Raw genomic sequence first — 16,080 nt, 5'->3', positions numbered from 1 at the left:
CACAAACATTTCCAGATATTCCGCATGTGCCAAGACATATGCTGGGAGTTAGGAATGCAGAAATAAGTGATATCATCCATTCCCTCTAGGAGGAAAGGAGAAGGGAGCTGATGTTCACTATGTTGAGCCGCCATCATGGGTTAGGAGCACCAGAGCTTTACAACAAACTTGTGAAGCTGAGATCTAACCATAAACCAGGAGAAAGCAGTTAAGTATCATGCTTTAAGTATCAAAAAGAGCTGGCCCTTGAGCCCAGATGCATGAACTCCAAAAGCAACACCCTTTCTATCACACTGTGCTTCCTCTACTTATAAAGATGCCACCATCTCATTCTGAGCAAAGAGCTGCACACACAAGGTAGAACAGGAGCACCATTGGGACAGAAAAACTAATGCCAGATGTTTGCTTTGTCACATGTTAGGATCCGGTTTGCTCTAAAAAGGGAAGACTAAATTTAGACAGGGGACAGGGGACCCCTTTGCACTCTTTGCCCTGGTTCCCACAGATGTCCATTCAATCCCATGCGTGTTGATTGCATGGCTACTCTGTGCTACCACAGGATGCTGCCCAAATAAACACATGAGAGCGTGTTTTTGTTATGGTCTCCCATGACTGAAGGCAAATGCTACCAGTTCTTGAGTCTGTCTGTAGGGAATCTTCGTACTGTTTAATAATCTCACGGCAGCTATTGGTACCACCCTGCTGGCGGCTAAGAATTGTTCGAGGATCTTCTGTTCTCAATACCCAAGATATGACCCCCCCCCCCAATAAAATGGTGCTGATGTCAGGATGGCCTTTACTCCTACACGTGGGCCAAATACCTCCTAGTCCCAGAACTGACAAATCGGGATGCTGTGCGAAAAAACCCGATCAGTATTAGGACCTAATGTCAGGTCCAAATGTACATGTACTAAATTCTAAAGTCTAAGTTTCCAGTCCAAATTCCTTGCTCAAAACTTTTCTTCATCGAGGGAAGGTATTCAGGGTAGTATTCAGTTTGGGTCGCTCAGAAGCAGTAAACCAGGAGCCGTCCCAACCTGGCAATAGAAAGCTAAGTGGCAACTATGATATTTAGTAATCCTTTCACACAAAAGGAAGAGCCAACACGTGAGCCCCCGTGAGAAGAAAGCTGCAGCAAGATAAAATTGAGGCTGCCAAATACTCCCTCTTAGGGCTCTCCACTTTGACCTCTTGCTCCTTTTTGGTGGGACGCCCAACGAATACATCTGGGTTTCTTAGTAGTCAGGAAGGTGACCTCTGGATTCAGACTGCCTGCGGGGAAACCCTGACATCCTTCGCTGGCCATCATCTTTGCCAGTTAGTCTTTCTTTGTCTCACTGCCCTCGTCCCTCCAGGGAGGGGATCCCCACTACTCCACAGAGTCTGTTGTGAGGGCTAAATGAGACAGGCGCGTAAAGGAGACAGAACTCATAAGTGTTGGGCATCAATCGACAGGCTGGACATTTTAATTGTCTCTGCTCCGGAAAAGGAAACCAGATACCTGCATTTCGCCTTCTAAATTCTTAACATGATTGTGGAAAGAACAGGGTATAGACATGTGGTCCAAGCATGGGCTTTGCTACAAAATGGGATCATTGTTTGGGTCCACCGCCCATGAGCCTAATTTTGGGAAGAATAAGTATGAAGTTTCAGGAAAGAGGATATCAAGGCAAATGTGGACAGAGGAACATTCGGACAAAATTGTCTGAGTGCTTTACAGTTAAATGAAGAGACAAGGGAGTTTAATCCAGGAGTTCCAAGTGAAGATATATAAATATATGGGAATTAATGGGGAAGGGAGTCACTGGAGACTCCTATCCTGAGGTAGTGTATACCTGTATTAATTAGCTAATTCAATTTGCATGCAGATTTGAGTGCAAATGGCACATCTGGAAAACAAATGTTATGGTAGATAGCAAATACTTAGCTTGGGAATTTGTTTTAGTCAGCTCGAGCTGCCGTAACAAAATGCCATAGACTGGGTGGCTTACACAACAGAACTTTAGTTTCTCATGGTTCTGGAGACTAAAAGTCCCAGATCAAGATGCCAGCCAACTGGCAAGCACCCGCTTCCCAGCTTGTAGACTGCCAACTTCTCTCTATGTCCTCATGTGACAGAGAGAGAGAAAAGAGAGAGAGAGAAACACACACACACAGAAGAAGAGTCTCTCTGGTATCTCTAATAAGGGCACTAATCCCTTCATGAGGGCCTCAGCCTCAAGACCTTACCTAAACCTAATTATCTCCCAGGAGCCCCACCCCCACATACCATCACACTGGGAAACTGAGCTTCATCATATGAATTCGGGGAGACACAGTTCAGTCCATAGAAGAAATTGACAGTGTAATTAATGCACTGGACGGTGCTTTGCTCCATACCTGTGTTCTTCATGCCTGTTAACATGTTTCAGATGCGGTAAGTTATCTGGTATGTTTTATTGTACGTGCACACTCTTGGGTAGGGTGTACGGCTTAAAAACAAAATCACTCATGCGAACAGAATGTCCCCACCTACCACTTAGCCCTGCTCCAGCTGTTCTGTCAGACGTAGGCAACGACGAAAGTGGCAGGAATTATGTCACCTCGAGAAAAGTGTGAGGATGGAGAGGGACGACTTCGACGTGCACGCAGAGCTCCGGGCAGGCAGGCAAAGAACCCAGGTGAGTCCTCCTGCACAGCCAGTCCTTAATGCTGTCTCCCAGCTCCGGGACTGAAGACGAAGACCCTGAGGGTTGGCAGGAGGGGTAGCAGGAGCAGGAAGAGAGAAAGAGGAAGGGGAGGGAAGAATGAGGCAATTAGCATAAAAGTGAGAAAGCAGAAATAAAAGCCAAGGTCCCACAGAAAGAAGAACCCCACCCAAGCTCTTCTCTGGGGCTTAGGTGGGTCGGTCCCATCCGCAGCACCAGGCACCAGTAGGTTCTGAAGGAACCCCACGGACTGGGAGAAAGAAGGAGGCTGCCTGCTTCCCGGAAGAAACTTCCGGATGGCAGGAGGGGCGCTAAGCTCTACGGTACTGGGGCCAGGCCTCACTGGGCCCCCCGGGGCTACTGCAGAGGGGAGGCTGTGTCTGCTCTATGGAAGACTTCTGCTTCGAGTGAAAGTGGAAGTCCCCGCTTCCAGGAAAGCGGGGAAGCTCTAAAGGGGAAGTGAAGAGCTCAGAAGAGCTCCATCTTTTGAAGGGGATGCTCTGGGCTACCCAGGAAGGCCGCCTCGGCTCTCCCTCAAAAGAGTTATGAACTCTCCTTCTTCTCATTGTCCGGCTGGAGCAAATCCCTCAACTCGCACCGGCCCGCCTTCATCCCGATGCAGGTGAAGCCGGAGAGAGGACCCGGAGGGAGGTGGAGGATTAGATAAGAAGTGAGAAGTGACAGACGGGTGTCAGGCAAAGACAGGGGACTGTGTGACTGTCACTGAGTGAATCATTAGTCTGGTGTGAGACAGGGGCCTCTTGTCCCAAGGAACCACATCCCCCTGCAGCTTCTGGGCCGCTTCCTGTGCTGCTCACCAAGAAAAAAAATCACCCAGATTAACCTCACTTTCTCATCTACTCTGCCGTGTGGACTGGTAAATCGGGACAGGGACAGAGTATGCACGAGCTTCAGGGAGGCATCGAGGCAAGAAAGGGCAACGTTTCATTTCAGGGACTCTGTGCCTGACCGAATAACCATACCCAAATCATGAAGCTGCGGCCGGCCCATGTGCCTTGGGCACATGATACCCAAGTGCTCTGCCCGGTTTAGCATTTCTCATGGCAACTCAGATGGAATCCAGGGGAGCGGGCTTGTCAAGTGGTCGGCTGACACACACAGTCAGGAGGTAGCACTAATAGGTCAGCTGACAGGAACAAGATTCAAAGAGATCTAGACAGGTGAGAAAGATGGATCCAAACTAGCAGGATGAAAGCTGGAATCCAGAGTTTAAATTTAAGCAATTAGGTGCACCAGGTAGGGGAGACACGAGTTCATGCATGAAAAACGAAAGCAGTGGTTCTGGTTGATTGCACACTTGATGTGAATAACTAGTGTGACATATTTGTTAGAAAGCAGAGAGAAATTTTGTGTTGCCTTATATTGCATGTATATATGGTCGTATCCCAAATAAAGGAGATAATTATCCCACAGGATTCTTCATGCCGAATTCTGTTTGAGAGGCCTCAGATTAAGCAAACGTTCATGGAAAAGTGCTGGTGAGGGGTTCCGGAGGGGAGGGAAATGATCACAGCCGGTGGAGCAGGCTGAGGATGTGGGGAGGATGAGACAGCCATATTCAAATATTTGAAAGTGACACTGAAAAGAATTAAGTGTATTATGTGTCACTCCAGGTTACAAATAAGTGGAAGTTTCAGACAGAAAGACATATTTCTCCTCAACAGACATTAGAATTAACTGGCAATTTGAGATACCCTAACAGAGAATTTGCTGTCACTTGAAGTCCTCATGCTGAATCCATTAGGGATGAAGTGGAGGGGATTAGGCAGGCACACTTGGTGACTTTAGTCCCTTCCGCTCTACAGTTTAGTTCATTTCACTTAGTAGATATTTACTGAGTATGGTGAGCAAAACAGAAGTGGTCTCTCTTGGCACCTACATATGTAATCTATGCGGAGGACACAACAAATAAACAGACCATGCAAACTAAATGCTATGCAGAAAGCAAACAGGGAGCGGAGGCAGGGAGTAGCAAGGAAGGACCTCTTTAGATTAAGTAGTCATGGAAAGTCTCACTGAGGTGATACTTCAGATGAGACCTGAAGACCTAGGGGCCAGGCTTTTAAAGAACTAGGGAAAGGGTGCCTGGGTGGCTCAGTCGGTTAAGCGTCCGACTTCGGCTCAGGTCATGATCTCACGGTTCATGAGTTCGAGCCCCACATCAGGCTCTGTTCTGACAGCTCAGAGCCTGGAGCCTGCTTCGGATTCTGTGTCTCCCTCTCTCTCTGCCCCTCCCCAACTCGTGCGGGCGTGTTCTCTCTTTCTCTCTTAAAAATGAATAAACATTAAAAAGAAAAAAAGTTAAAAAAAAAAGAAGATCTAAAGAAACGTGTCAGGCTGAAAGTACAACATAGTGCTTGCTTCAGCAGCACGTATACTAAAATTGCAACGATACGCAGAGGATTAGCACAGCGCCTGTGCAAGGATGACAAATTCTCAAGGTGTTCCATATTTTTGGTTCCACTCAGAACCAGCCACACGGGAGCATGGGCAGAGGGTTATCAAACCCTTTCCCCTTCAGCATGGGCTATGGCCACTGGTTAACTGTCTAGCTCTGTCCAAATATGGAATATAAGGCCAGGCAATCTTGCTCATGGAAAAATTATCCCTGATTGGCATATTAACATTAATCTTCTTTGAGTGTGGGAAAAGAAAGGAAAGGAAAGGAAAGGAAAGCAAAGGGGAAAAAAGAAAAGAAAAGAGAAAAGAACAACCGAACAATGGCCTTAAGGTAAGACAAAGCCTGGCACGGGGAGGCAAAGAGCGCAGGTCAGGACAGCTGGAAGGCAGAAGGTGAGGAGGAGAATGGCAGAAGGTGAGAGAGAGAAGTGGACAGGGCCAAAGTCACATGGGGCCCCCATGAGCCAGGATGAGGGTTTCAGCTTTTTTCTAAATTCGATGGAAAGCCACAGAAGCATTTTTAAGCAAAGAACAACAGAATCCAATTCATGTTTTTAAAAGGTGGATGAGTTCTTTTTTTTTTCCTTTAACGTTTATTGATTCTTGAGAGAGAGAAAGAGAGAGAGAGAGAGAGAGAGAGAGAGAGGAAGGGGTAGAGAGAGAGAGGGAGACAGAATCTGAAGCAGGTTCCAGGCTCCGAGCTGTCAGCACAGAGCCCGATATGGGGCTCGAACTCACGAACTGTGAGATCATGATCTGAACTGAAGTTGGACGCTCAACCAACCCACTGACTCACCCAGGGATTTTTTTTTTTTTTAAATAATAAGAGTAACACATGAGAGTTGTAGAAAATAAAAATAAAAATCTGACCCATCTCCTAACCCAGCCTCTCAGAGCCATAGGAATGGAACCACACGATATGTACTCTTAAAAGTTAACAGTCTGTTGTAGTTAAAAAGTATTTTTCACATGACCATGATCATAGTGTATATACAATTGTGCTGGGGCGCCTGGGTGGCTCAGTCGGTTGGGCGACCGACTTTGGCTCAGGTCGTCCTCTCACAGTTTGTGGGTTCAAGCCCCGTGTCGGGCTCTGCGCTGACAGCTCGGAGCCTGGAGCCTGCTTGGGATTCTGTGTCTCCCTCTTTCTCTGCCCCTTCCTGCTTGTGTTCTGTCTCTCTCAAAAATAAATAAACATTAAAAAAAAAAAAGTATATACAATTGTGTTACTTACCATGATCACAAACCAGAACTATCTCTTTGATGTCCTTGGATTTATAACAATTGATGTCATTTTTACTTAGGTTTTAGTTTAAGTTCCATACAGATCTTTAAAAGAAAAAGCCTTGCAAAACCATTGAAAAAGCGGAAGATGATGGTTAGCAACCACATGCAAAGGAGCTCAACTGTTGAGTCATCAGGAAATGCAAATTAAAACACAGAGGAGACACCACTTCACCACAACGAGAACCAGTATCATAAAAAAGGCAGACAGTAACAAGTGTTGGTGAGGATGTGCAGAAGTTGGGACCTTTATACACTGCCCATAAGAAAATAAGATAGCATAGCCACTTTGGGAAACAGTTGGGCCATTTCTTAAAGACTTAAACATAAACTTAATACACAACCAGAAATTCCACTCACAGGTATGTACCTGAGAGGAATGAAAACTTTGTCCACACAGAGGCTTGTTAGTGTTCATGACAACACTGTTCTTAATAACCCCAAAGGGAAAACGACCCAAATGTTTATCAACGGATGAATGAATACAATAGGATACTCTTTGGCAATAAAAAGAATGAAATACGGATACATGCTACAACATGGAGGAAACTCAAAAGCATTAGGCTACTGAACAGAAGACAGGCAATTTGTTACATGTTGCATATTCCATTTACATGAAATGTCCAGAAAGACGAAATTTATGGACAGAAAGCACATCGGTTGTTGCTTGAGGCTGGGGGTGTAAGTGAGAATTGCTATACACAGGTTCAAGGGAAATTTGGGGGGCGGTGGTAACAGAAATGTTCTAAAACTGGATTGTGGTCATGGCTGCACAACTTTATAGGTTTACTAAAAAAGTACTGAATTGTACATTTACCAAAAAACCACAACAAGGAAGTAGATGAAGGAGAGCATGCTTTGAACCAGTTTGGGGACAATATTTTAAGAGCAGTGAAATTTGGACCCTAATAAAGAATATTGGTGCAACAAAAGAATTTCTAAGGTCTTTTGGCTTTTCTAAAAAAAAATTTTTTTAATGTTTTATTTATTTCTGAGAGACAGAGAGAGAGAGAGAGAGAAAGGGAACAAGCAGGGGAGGGGCAGAGAGGGAGACACAGAATCTGAAGCAGGCTCCAGGCTCTGAGCTGTCAGCACAGAGCCTGACATGGGCCTCAAACTCATGAACCGTGAGATCATGACCTGAGCCAAAGTCAGATGCTTAACCAACTGAGCCACCCAGGCACCCCAGGTCTCTTGGCTTTTTATTTTTTTAATTTTTTATTTAATTTTTTTTTTTTAACGTTTATTTATTTTTGGGACAGAGAGAGACAGAGCACGAACGGGGGAGGGGCAGAGAGAGAGGAAGACACAGAATCGGAAGCAGGCTCCAGGCTCTGAGACATCAGCCCAGAGCCTGACGCGGGGCTCGAACTCACGGACCGCGAGATCGTGACCTGAGCCGAAGTCGGACGCCTAACAGACTGAGCCACCCAGGTGCCCCTCTCTTGGCTTTTTAAATGATAAACCATATTTATCTTTAGCACAGTATCATTCTGACTGTGCTTATGTCAAAGGATAAGGTTAAAATGGTCATATATTTGAAAGGCACAAAATGAGAGGAAATTGAATTACCATTACATATCCTTAAACAAACAAAAAAAATGAAACAGCAGGAGGGACTTGTGTTTGGTTTTTATGTTCGTAGGCTGCCACCTCGTGGTCATTTATAAGATGGCACAACTTGCTTTGCTTTTTTAATCTTGAATTTGTCAAGCCCTGTCGGCATATCACAAATATCTGAAGCTTGGCTATGCGTAGGTTAAATCCCTGAATGAATCACTGAATAATCTATACCTCATAAAAATACGGTAGTGGCAAGAATTGGACTGGGAATCTCAAAAAATCGCTTCCAGCCCCTGATCTGCCTGGTGTCAACTTTGTGACTTTGAGCCAGAACAAGAGTAATCTACTGGCCCTATCTGGTCCCAAAGTTCAAGCACAGGCTCTGTAAGACAGTGGTTAGGAGCATGACCTTGGGGTAAGTTCCTAACTACCCTGAACGTTGGTGTCCTACTCTTTAAAATGGGGATAAAAGAACACCCACTGCCAAGGTAGGTGTCAGAACCAAGTGTGAAAATGCATGTAAAATCACTGATCTCCGAACACCCTTCTGCAGTGACAGTGAGGGTTTCCTCCCGTGACCACGTGCTTCACGGGCACAAATCCTTTATCTGACGTTTTAAAGTAGTTACCTCTCCCCACCCCACCCCAAAGAAATAAGCAAAAACCCAGAAAGATACAAGTTCAGAAAACAAACTACGTTTCTTAGAATTATCAGCCGACTCGAAAAACACATTTGAACAATTATTTTTTTTTTAATTTTAATGTTTATTTACTTTTGAGAGAGAGAGAGAGAGCACGCAAGCGAGAGAACACATGAGCAGGGGAGGGGCAGAAAGAGGGGGAGAGAGAGAATCCCAAGCAGGCTCTGTGCTCTCAGCCCAGAGCCTGATGCGGGGCTTGAAATCACAAACCATGAGACCATGACCTGAGCCAAAGTCGGTCACCCAACCGACTGAGCCACTCAGGCGCCCCAACAATTTAATTATTAAGATGAGTGAAGCCAAAGTCTGCACAGAAGCTGGAATTTTACAAATAACTTAGAATCACCGATTATTTAAAAAAAAAAAAATACAGACAGTGGCAAGGATGTCAAGAGATGACTCGTCTAGCTGATCCTCTCTCTGCCAGTATCTTACAGGTGACTGACAGGTTTAACACATGCCAGCTGGCACAATGGTGACCAGAGAAAAGAGAATTCTTTCATTTTCCCAAGAATTCAAATAAGTGTTTGCATCAAAGGGATGTTATGGCATAGGCCAGCGAACCAGTCTGCCTAAGGATCCATACCATCCGAAACTTAAGAGTTTCTACTATTTAACTCCATCACCCATTATATTTCCCTAGGATGTCAAAATGTCGAGATGATCCTAGCTTTTATTTGCCAGGCGGATGTTTTGGCATCGCTTATAAATTAAGTTTTTTGTTTGCTTTTAAACAGCTTTATTGAGGGATAACTTAGATACCATAGAATTCCCTAATATATAGTTGTCCGAGCCTTGGTAAACGTATACAGTTACGCAGTCATTACCACAATTTGATTTTAGAACAATTCCATCATACATTTTGCATCTGACCAGCCCTATAGGGAAAGAATTTACTGGATCATTAACGTGTGAGTTTAAATCATCTAGCCCTACAGAAGACGTGAATAGACATTTTTCCAAAGAAAACATCCATGTGGCCAACAGACACATGAAAAGATGCTCAATGTCACTCATCATCAGGGAAATACAAATCAAAGCCACACTGAGATACCACCTCACACAGGTCAGAGTGGCTAAAATTAACAAAAGATGCTGGCGAGGATGTGGAGAAACAGGAACCCTCTTGCACTGCTGGTGGGAATGCAAACTGGTGCTGCCACTCCTAAAAAGTGTGGAGGTTCCTCAAAAAATTAAAAATAGAACTACCCTATGACCCAGCAATAGCACTACTAAGAATTTATCTAAAGGATACAGGAGTGCTGGGGCGCCTGGGTGGCGCAGTCGGTTAAGCGTCCGACTTCAGCCAGGTCACGATCTCGCGGTCCGTGAGTTCGAGCCCCGCATCAGGCTCTGGGCTGATGGCTCTGGGCTGATGGCTCGGAGCCTGGAGCCTGTTTCCGATTCTTTGTCTCCCTCTCTCTCTGCCCCTCCCCTGTTCATGCTCTGTCTCTCTCTGTCCCAAAAATAAATAAAAAACGTTGAAAAAAAAAAAATTTAAAGGATACAGGAGTGCTGATGCATAGGGGCAAGTGTACCCCATTGTTTATGGCAGCACTTTCAACAATAGCCAAATTATGGGAAGAGCCTAAATGCCCATCAACTGGCAAATGGATAAAGAAGATGTGGTTTATATATACAATGGAATACTACTTGGCAATGAGAAAGGATGAAATTCTGCCATTTGCAGCAACGTGGATGGAACTGGAGAGTATTATGCTAAGTGAAATAAGTCACTCAGAGAAAGACAGATATTATATATTTTCACTCATATGTGGATCTTGAGAAACTTAACAGAAGACCAGGGGGGAAGGAAAGGGGGAAAAATAGTTACAAAGAGGGAGGGAAGCAAACCACAAGAAACTCTTAAATACAGAGAACTGAGGGTGGATGGGGGGGGGGGGGGAGAGGGAAACGTGGGTGATGGGCATTGAGAAGGGCACTTGTTGGGATGAGCACTGGGTGTTGTATGTAAGCCAATTTGACAATAAATTATACTCATAAAAATAAACTAAACTAAGCTAAAATAAAATAAAATAAAAATAAGCCACCTAGCCCTAGAACTTAGCTTAGGCATTCCTTTTGAATAAATTAGCTTTAGAGGAAAACAAACTAAAACTCTCAACTTTACTCAAAATAGAAGTTGATGAAGCACGTTCTCTCCAGGGTCTGCAGGCTAATTAGAATATAAAGTAAATGTATAAACTAAGCATAAAAGTTAATACACATGCACTAATGTATGTATATATTTTGAAAAGTATATATTGTAGAATTCATTACAGTTTATGCCAGGATTATGGCCACCTCTCACCCAAGGACAACCTTATCTGTTTTCTCACTCTTATAAATATGGTTATCAACTGTCTGGAGCTTAAACATTTTGATCTGGCATATTCCAAATTTATGGAAGAAATATTCTCCTTTTCTTTAATTTGGCTATGATTAAATTAATCACGGTTTATTGACTCCACTCATCTTGACATTGAATATCATTTTACTTGATTATTTAAGTGTTCGTTCAATATGTGCTAATGCAGTCTCCTTCATATACTAAGCTCCCTGTGGTTAGAAAAACTGTTTCAAACTTTGCGTGAAAATGAGTTTTATTTTTCTCAAGCACCTAGTTCACACTGGGCACACAAAAAGCTATTTAATAAGTACTTGTTTCATTAATAAATGATACCTCAGGTCCGTCTCCCTTCCTGTGAAGCTTCTGCCCTCCCCCCACATTTACATTTATCATATACCCTAGATTTCCTAGACATTACAGAGTTTCTGTCCAACTGTCCCATAAGAACAGTTGCATGTGCCACACCACATGTCTCGGCATATGGTCCTCAATAGCTGTAATATGAATCCATCTCTACTGCAATACATCTCTTGATTTCAATTCCTCCCTTTCTGCTCACTAATAGTTCTGATTACCATTTCAAATACAGTTCCCTTTCTTTTACTTAACTTCATTCTCGATTTTTTAAAAGTTTGTTTTGAGACAGAGAGAGAGAGCGCACGCGCGTGCGCAAGTAGGGGAGGGGCAGCGGGAGAGGGAAACAATTCCAAGTAGGTTCTGCGCTAATGAGAGGCGAGGGGGGGGGGGTAGGGACCGCAGGCGGAGCTCCATCTCACCAACCATGAGATAGTGATCTGAGCCAATATCAAGAGTCAGGAGGCTTCCCAACTGAACCACCCAGGCACCTCTCAATATTTTTTTAACATTGCAAAAGCATACTAATAGAAAAAGTCTGACGATACAAAATACACAGAGTACACCAAAGGTAATCTATTTCTCTCTTGTTGTTTCCACTTGGACTCTTACAACTCAGGGCTCCTGCACCAAGAGGCCCTAGAGAACATTCAGTACACAACAGGATGCAGCTGGGCAGCCCCCTGGGCACCTGTCGGTGGATCACCCACTCACTAATTCTGTGACCTTGGGTGAGTCAAACTTCTGGGAACCTCGGGACCTTCCGTATAATGCCCGTCTCACCAGGCCGTCAAGTCAAGAGACACGTCTATGTGTGAGCACCCTGCGAAGTCTAAAGCTCCACGCACACTTAAAGGATCACTGGGGGGTGTTGCAGAAGTCTTCGCGCCTGCGTCCCCCACGACGCACCCAGTAGTAGCCCGCACCCCACTTCGCCCCAGCCCTGGAGGGGTTCACAGTCTCCTCCCGCGGTGGCAGCTTCTCCGGGCCTACCCTCCCCAGGGACCGAGCGCCAGGCCCCGGCTCGGAGACGACCGCCAAGCTCCAGGCGCCGTCGGCCTCCGGGAGAAGGGAGCCTTCCTTGCAGAGCTCCCCTCTGCAGCTGCAACGTACGTTCCCTCTAGGACCGCCTCTAGGTCTCACCTATAAACTGGAGTCGTCCGGGCCTCAGCCTTGCCCTTGCCCCTCCCGGCAACAGCCCATCGAAGCTTCCTAACGCGGAAACCCCCACCTGGAAGAGCCGCGCCAGCTGCAGCCACGCCCCACCGTTCAAACGCCGAGTTCCCGCGAAGGCGGCGGGTGAAGGCCACGCGCGGTGAATTATGGGGGTTGAGGCTGCAGAAGCGGGGTACTGATTGGCTCCTGAGAGAGGAGGGCGGAGTAAAAGGCGGAAGCAGGCGTTGGGGCCCGGCTCGCTGGAATTGGAGACTGGAGCGGTCATGGAAGCGCTTAGGTGCTCGGAGCACGGTAAGGGGCCCGCATCTTTTAGGGGCTCCTCCGGGAGTCTGTCAGTCTAGCGTGGCATAATTGTTATCAACCTTCTCTCCTCAGGAACCGTCTGCTTTCTCAAGACTGGCGTCCGCGATGGTCCCAACAAAGGAAAGAGCTTCTATGTGTGCCCGGCGAACTCTTGCAGCTTAGTGCTGGCAGCCGAGTAAGTCTCGAGCTGGGCACGACTGCCTGTCACCGCCAGCTCCCCTCTGCCCGGCGCGACAGGCACTAGGAGAGGTGCGGACCCTGGTGTGTGCAGCCAGGGCCCTTTAAGTAGTTGATAATCCCCGGGCAGCCTGGGGTGTTGGGGAGACGCTCTGTACCTTCTTGCTGTTGGGCCCTAGGCAGCTTACTCACCCTCTGGGCCTCTGTTTCCCCCTCCTGTAAGATGGAGGGTCAGCTACATCTGGAACCTTCTGGTCCTTTCCAGCTCTGGGTTTCTGTGCGCTTGTCAGGCCTTCTGCTCGGACATTGCTTCTCCCTGCTAAGTGAGGACATGCAGACATAGTAGAAAATAATTGGTCCCTGTTTCGCACTACTTTTAGGCCGAACTTGTTTTTAAATGTTTGAGGTTAAAGCACTCTGGTGGTCAGATTATCAGCTCCTTTTTAAAATAGGATTCTGTGCGTTTAAGGGGGTGAGATTGACAATCCAAAGAAACAGGTTACTTTAGGGATTGACGCTGGAAAAAAAGGCAAGTATCTAATTCAGCACTCTGGTAGTTATTTTTTAAATATAATTTATTGTCACACTGGCTAACATACAGCGTGTAGAGTGTGCTTTTAGTTTTTGGGGTAGATTCCCATGGTTCATCGCATACATACTACCAGCACTCTGGTAGAAGCAAAAAGTTAATACTGTTCTCATAAAGTGTTAATGTTTTGACACAGTACCAAGTGTCCACAGCCTATGCGAATTTTTAAACTATCACATTAAACGTTTTTCCTGATGTCTACGGAACTTGGTAGAGAAAAATAAATTTTCTCCTTCTGAAATAAGACACAAAGTGGGTATCCATATTAGAAAATGAAGTATTTTTCAATGTGTGTATTAACCTGTGTTTTCCCTTACATGACTTAGACGATTTGTGTCTTTGTTGGGCTTTGAAACTAAATGAAGGAATTGGTATACTTTTTCAGATTTGACAAATACACTTTTAGACAAAATACTTTCTTGGCTCCCTAATAAGTTGTCTTTTTATTTGAAAGAAATTACTGGGATCCAGTTTGGTTACGTACGAAATGATTTTGAGAAAAAGTGTCAAATCTTAAGATAGAAGGGACAGGCCAGGGGCGCCTGTGAGGCTTAATAGGTTGAGTGTCCAACTCTTGATTTCCACTCAGGTCATGATCTCACGGTTCGTGGGATGGAGTCCCTCGTTGGGCTCAGTGCTGACATTGCGGGGTTCTCTCTTTCCCTCTCCGCCTCTCCCTGGCTTGCGCACTCTCAAGTAAACATTTAAAAAAAAAAAAAAAAAGAAGGGGCGGGGGTGGACAAGCCGCGTATACTATCAACAACATATCATTGTGATTTACTATTTATTTCTAATTTCTTTACTGAGTTTCTTAGGTTCTAGACCTAGCTCAAGTTTCATGCAACATGGAAGAACATTCAGATTTGTAGGAAGTAAGCATTAATGGTAGCGTAAGACTCAGTTTTATGTTAAAAGAAATATACTCTTGGGGCACCTGGCTGGCTGAGTTGGTGGAGCGGGAGAATCTTTGTTTCCGGATTTGAGTTCAAGCTTCACGCTGGGTGTAGAGATTACTTAGAAATAACGTCTTAAAAAAAAAAAAAAAAAGAAGCCCTTCTGTAGACTGCCATTTATACAGATGCACTGCTATCAAAGCAGTACAATGTAATGACAGTTATTTGATAAACTTGATCTCTTTGGAATATGTCTGGGGAACTAGAATATAAGCAAAACAAAGGAAGAAACAAGTGCCACAGGCCCTATGAGAGTATATTTTAGGTCTACACTCAAAATTGTTTATCCTCAAATGTTATATATACATTGTCTCATAAGAAGTTGTAAGAGAAGAGTTAAAAACTTATGCCAGGCATGAAGCAGGTTAGTGGAGCATGTTTCTAGAGCAGGCGTGTGAACAACACTGAGGGACAGCAAAGAGGTTGTAACAGACAAAGGGATGATGGAAGAAGTTCACAGCTAGTCTTTGATATTCACTCGTTTCTGGGGCGGGGTGCGGGGTGGGGGGGCTCTCACAATGTAGAGGTTGCACAACAGTATGGTTTTAAGCTTTTGAGTCATCAGGAAAAAGATGTATTTATTGTTGTCCTGTCTTTGGGGAAGTGGGGAAAGAAATGAAAGCTGCTGAGTGAGCCTTTCCCCAGAGGATGGCACATAGATGTAAAAATGTATGGCATCTACAAACCCTGTGGAGGTCATAGGTGCACTCCTACATTTAAAACCTGTAGTTAGGGGGCGCCTGGGTGGCTCAATCATTTAAGCGTCTGACTGTGGCTCAGGTCGTGATCATGCAGTTTGTGAGTTCAAGCCCCATGTCAGGCTCTGTGCTGACAGCTCGGAGCCTGGAGCCTGCTTCAGATTCTGTGTCTCCCTCTCTCTCTGCCCCTTCTCCACTCACATGCTCTCTCTCTCAAAAATAAATAAACGTTTAAAAAAAGTAATAATGAAACCCATAGTTGGGACTTAATTTTAGAATGTTAATTTCTGATGTCCCCTAAAACAAAATTTCCTTTTTTCCTCCCCCTCTAGCATTCCTGTTTCTCATTGTTTATTGCATGAGGACTGTGTGGTAGCACTTCAGGGCTTGCTGCTACCGCCGGGCAAGGAAGAATACAGGTAAGTGTCCAAAATGAACATCTAAGTTTTTGTTTCTTCGCCGGATTTACAGCCAGGTGTGTTTTCCTAGGATGGACTATTCTTTAGAAATCATTTTTAACAAACAGAATTTCTCTATGTATTGAATGCCTTCTGAGCTGTCACTGTCACTGCTGAGCACCTGGTCAGTCTGAGAATCTGGCTAGTTTCAGAATCAACTGCTCTGCCTTCCTCCCTCTCTAGCTGTTAAGTAGCTGATAACATCAGCCTGCCAACAGTCACTAACTTGCGGTAACTTGTCAACTTTTCCGTCCTAGTAATAGAATGAAAGTAATGTTGCAAAATGTGTCAAGTATGTTAAGCACTCAATAAATGTTAGTTTCCCTTCTTTTTTTTTTTTTTTTTTTTTTTTTTTTTTTTTTTTTT

At 44.9% G+C, this 16,080-nt stretch overlaps 1 protein-coding gene and 1 non-coding gene across 2 annotated transcripts in view; both read left to right on the top strand.

Annotated features, from left to right (window-relative positions):
- The first annotated feature begins 5,061 nt into the window (after positions 1–5,061).
- On the top strand, positions 5,062–5,164 carry LOC125913790 (U6 spliceosomal RNA). The gene has a single exon (XR_007455089.1). It is a non-coding gene; the product is annotated as a U6 spliceosomal RNA (small nuclear RNA).
- Positions 5,165–12,758: 7,594 nt separating this feature from the next.
- TTF2 (transcription termination factor 2) overlaps positions 12,759–16,080 on the top strand; it is a 42,378-nt gene continuing 39,056 nt past the window's right edge. The window contains exons 1-3 of the mRNA XM_049618372.1: positions 12,759–12,827; positions 12,912–13,014; positions 15,589–15,675. Coding sequence (XP_049474329.1) covers positions 12,800–12,827; positions 12,912–13,014; positions 15,589–15,675 — 218 coding nt within the window. The 5' untranslated portion in view covers positions 12,759–12,799. The remainder of the gene's footprint in view (positions 12,828–12,911; positions 13,015–15,588; positions 15,676–16,080) is intronic.

The sequence above is a fragment of the Panthera uncia genome (genome assembly GCF_023721935.1).
Source record: "Panthera uncia isolate 11264 chromosome C1 unlocalized genomic scaffold, Puncia_PCG_1.0 HiC_scaffold_4, whole genome shotgun sequence".
Taxonomy (NCBI): Eukaryota; Metazoa; Chordata; class Mammalia; order Carnivora; family Felidae; genus Panthera; species Panthera uncia.
Note: the sequence above shows the minus strand (reverse complement) of the source record. Positions and strands in the feature narration are given on the sequence as shown.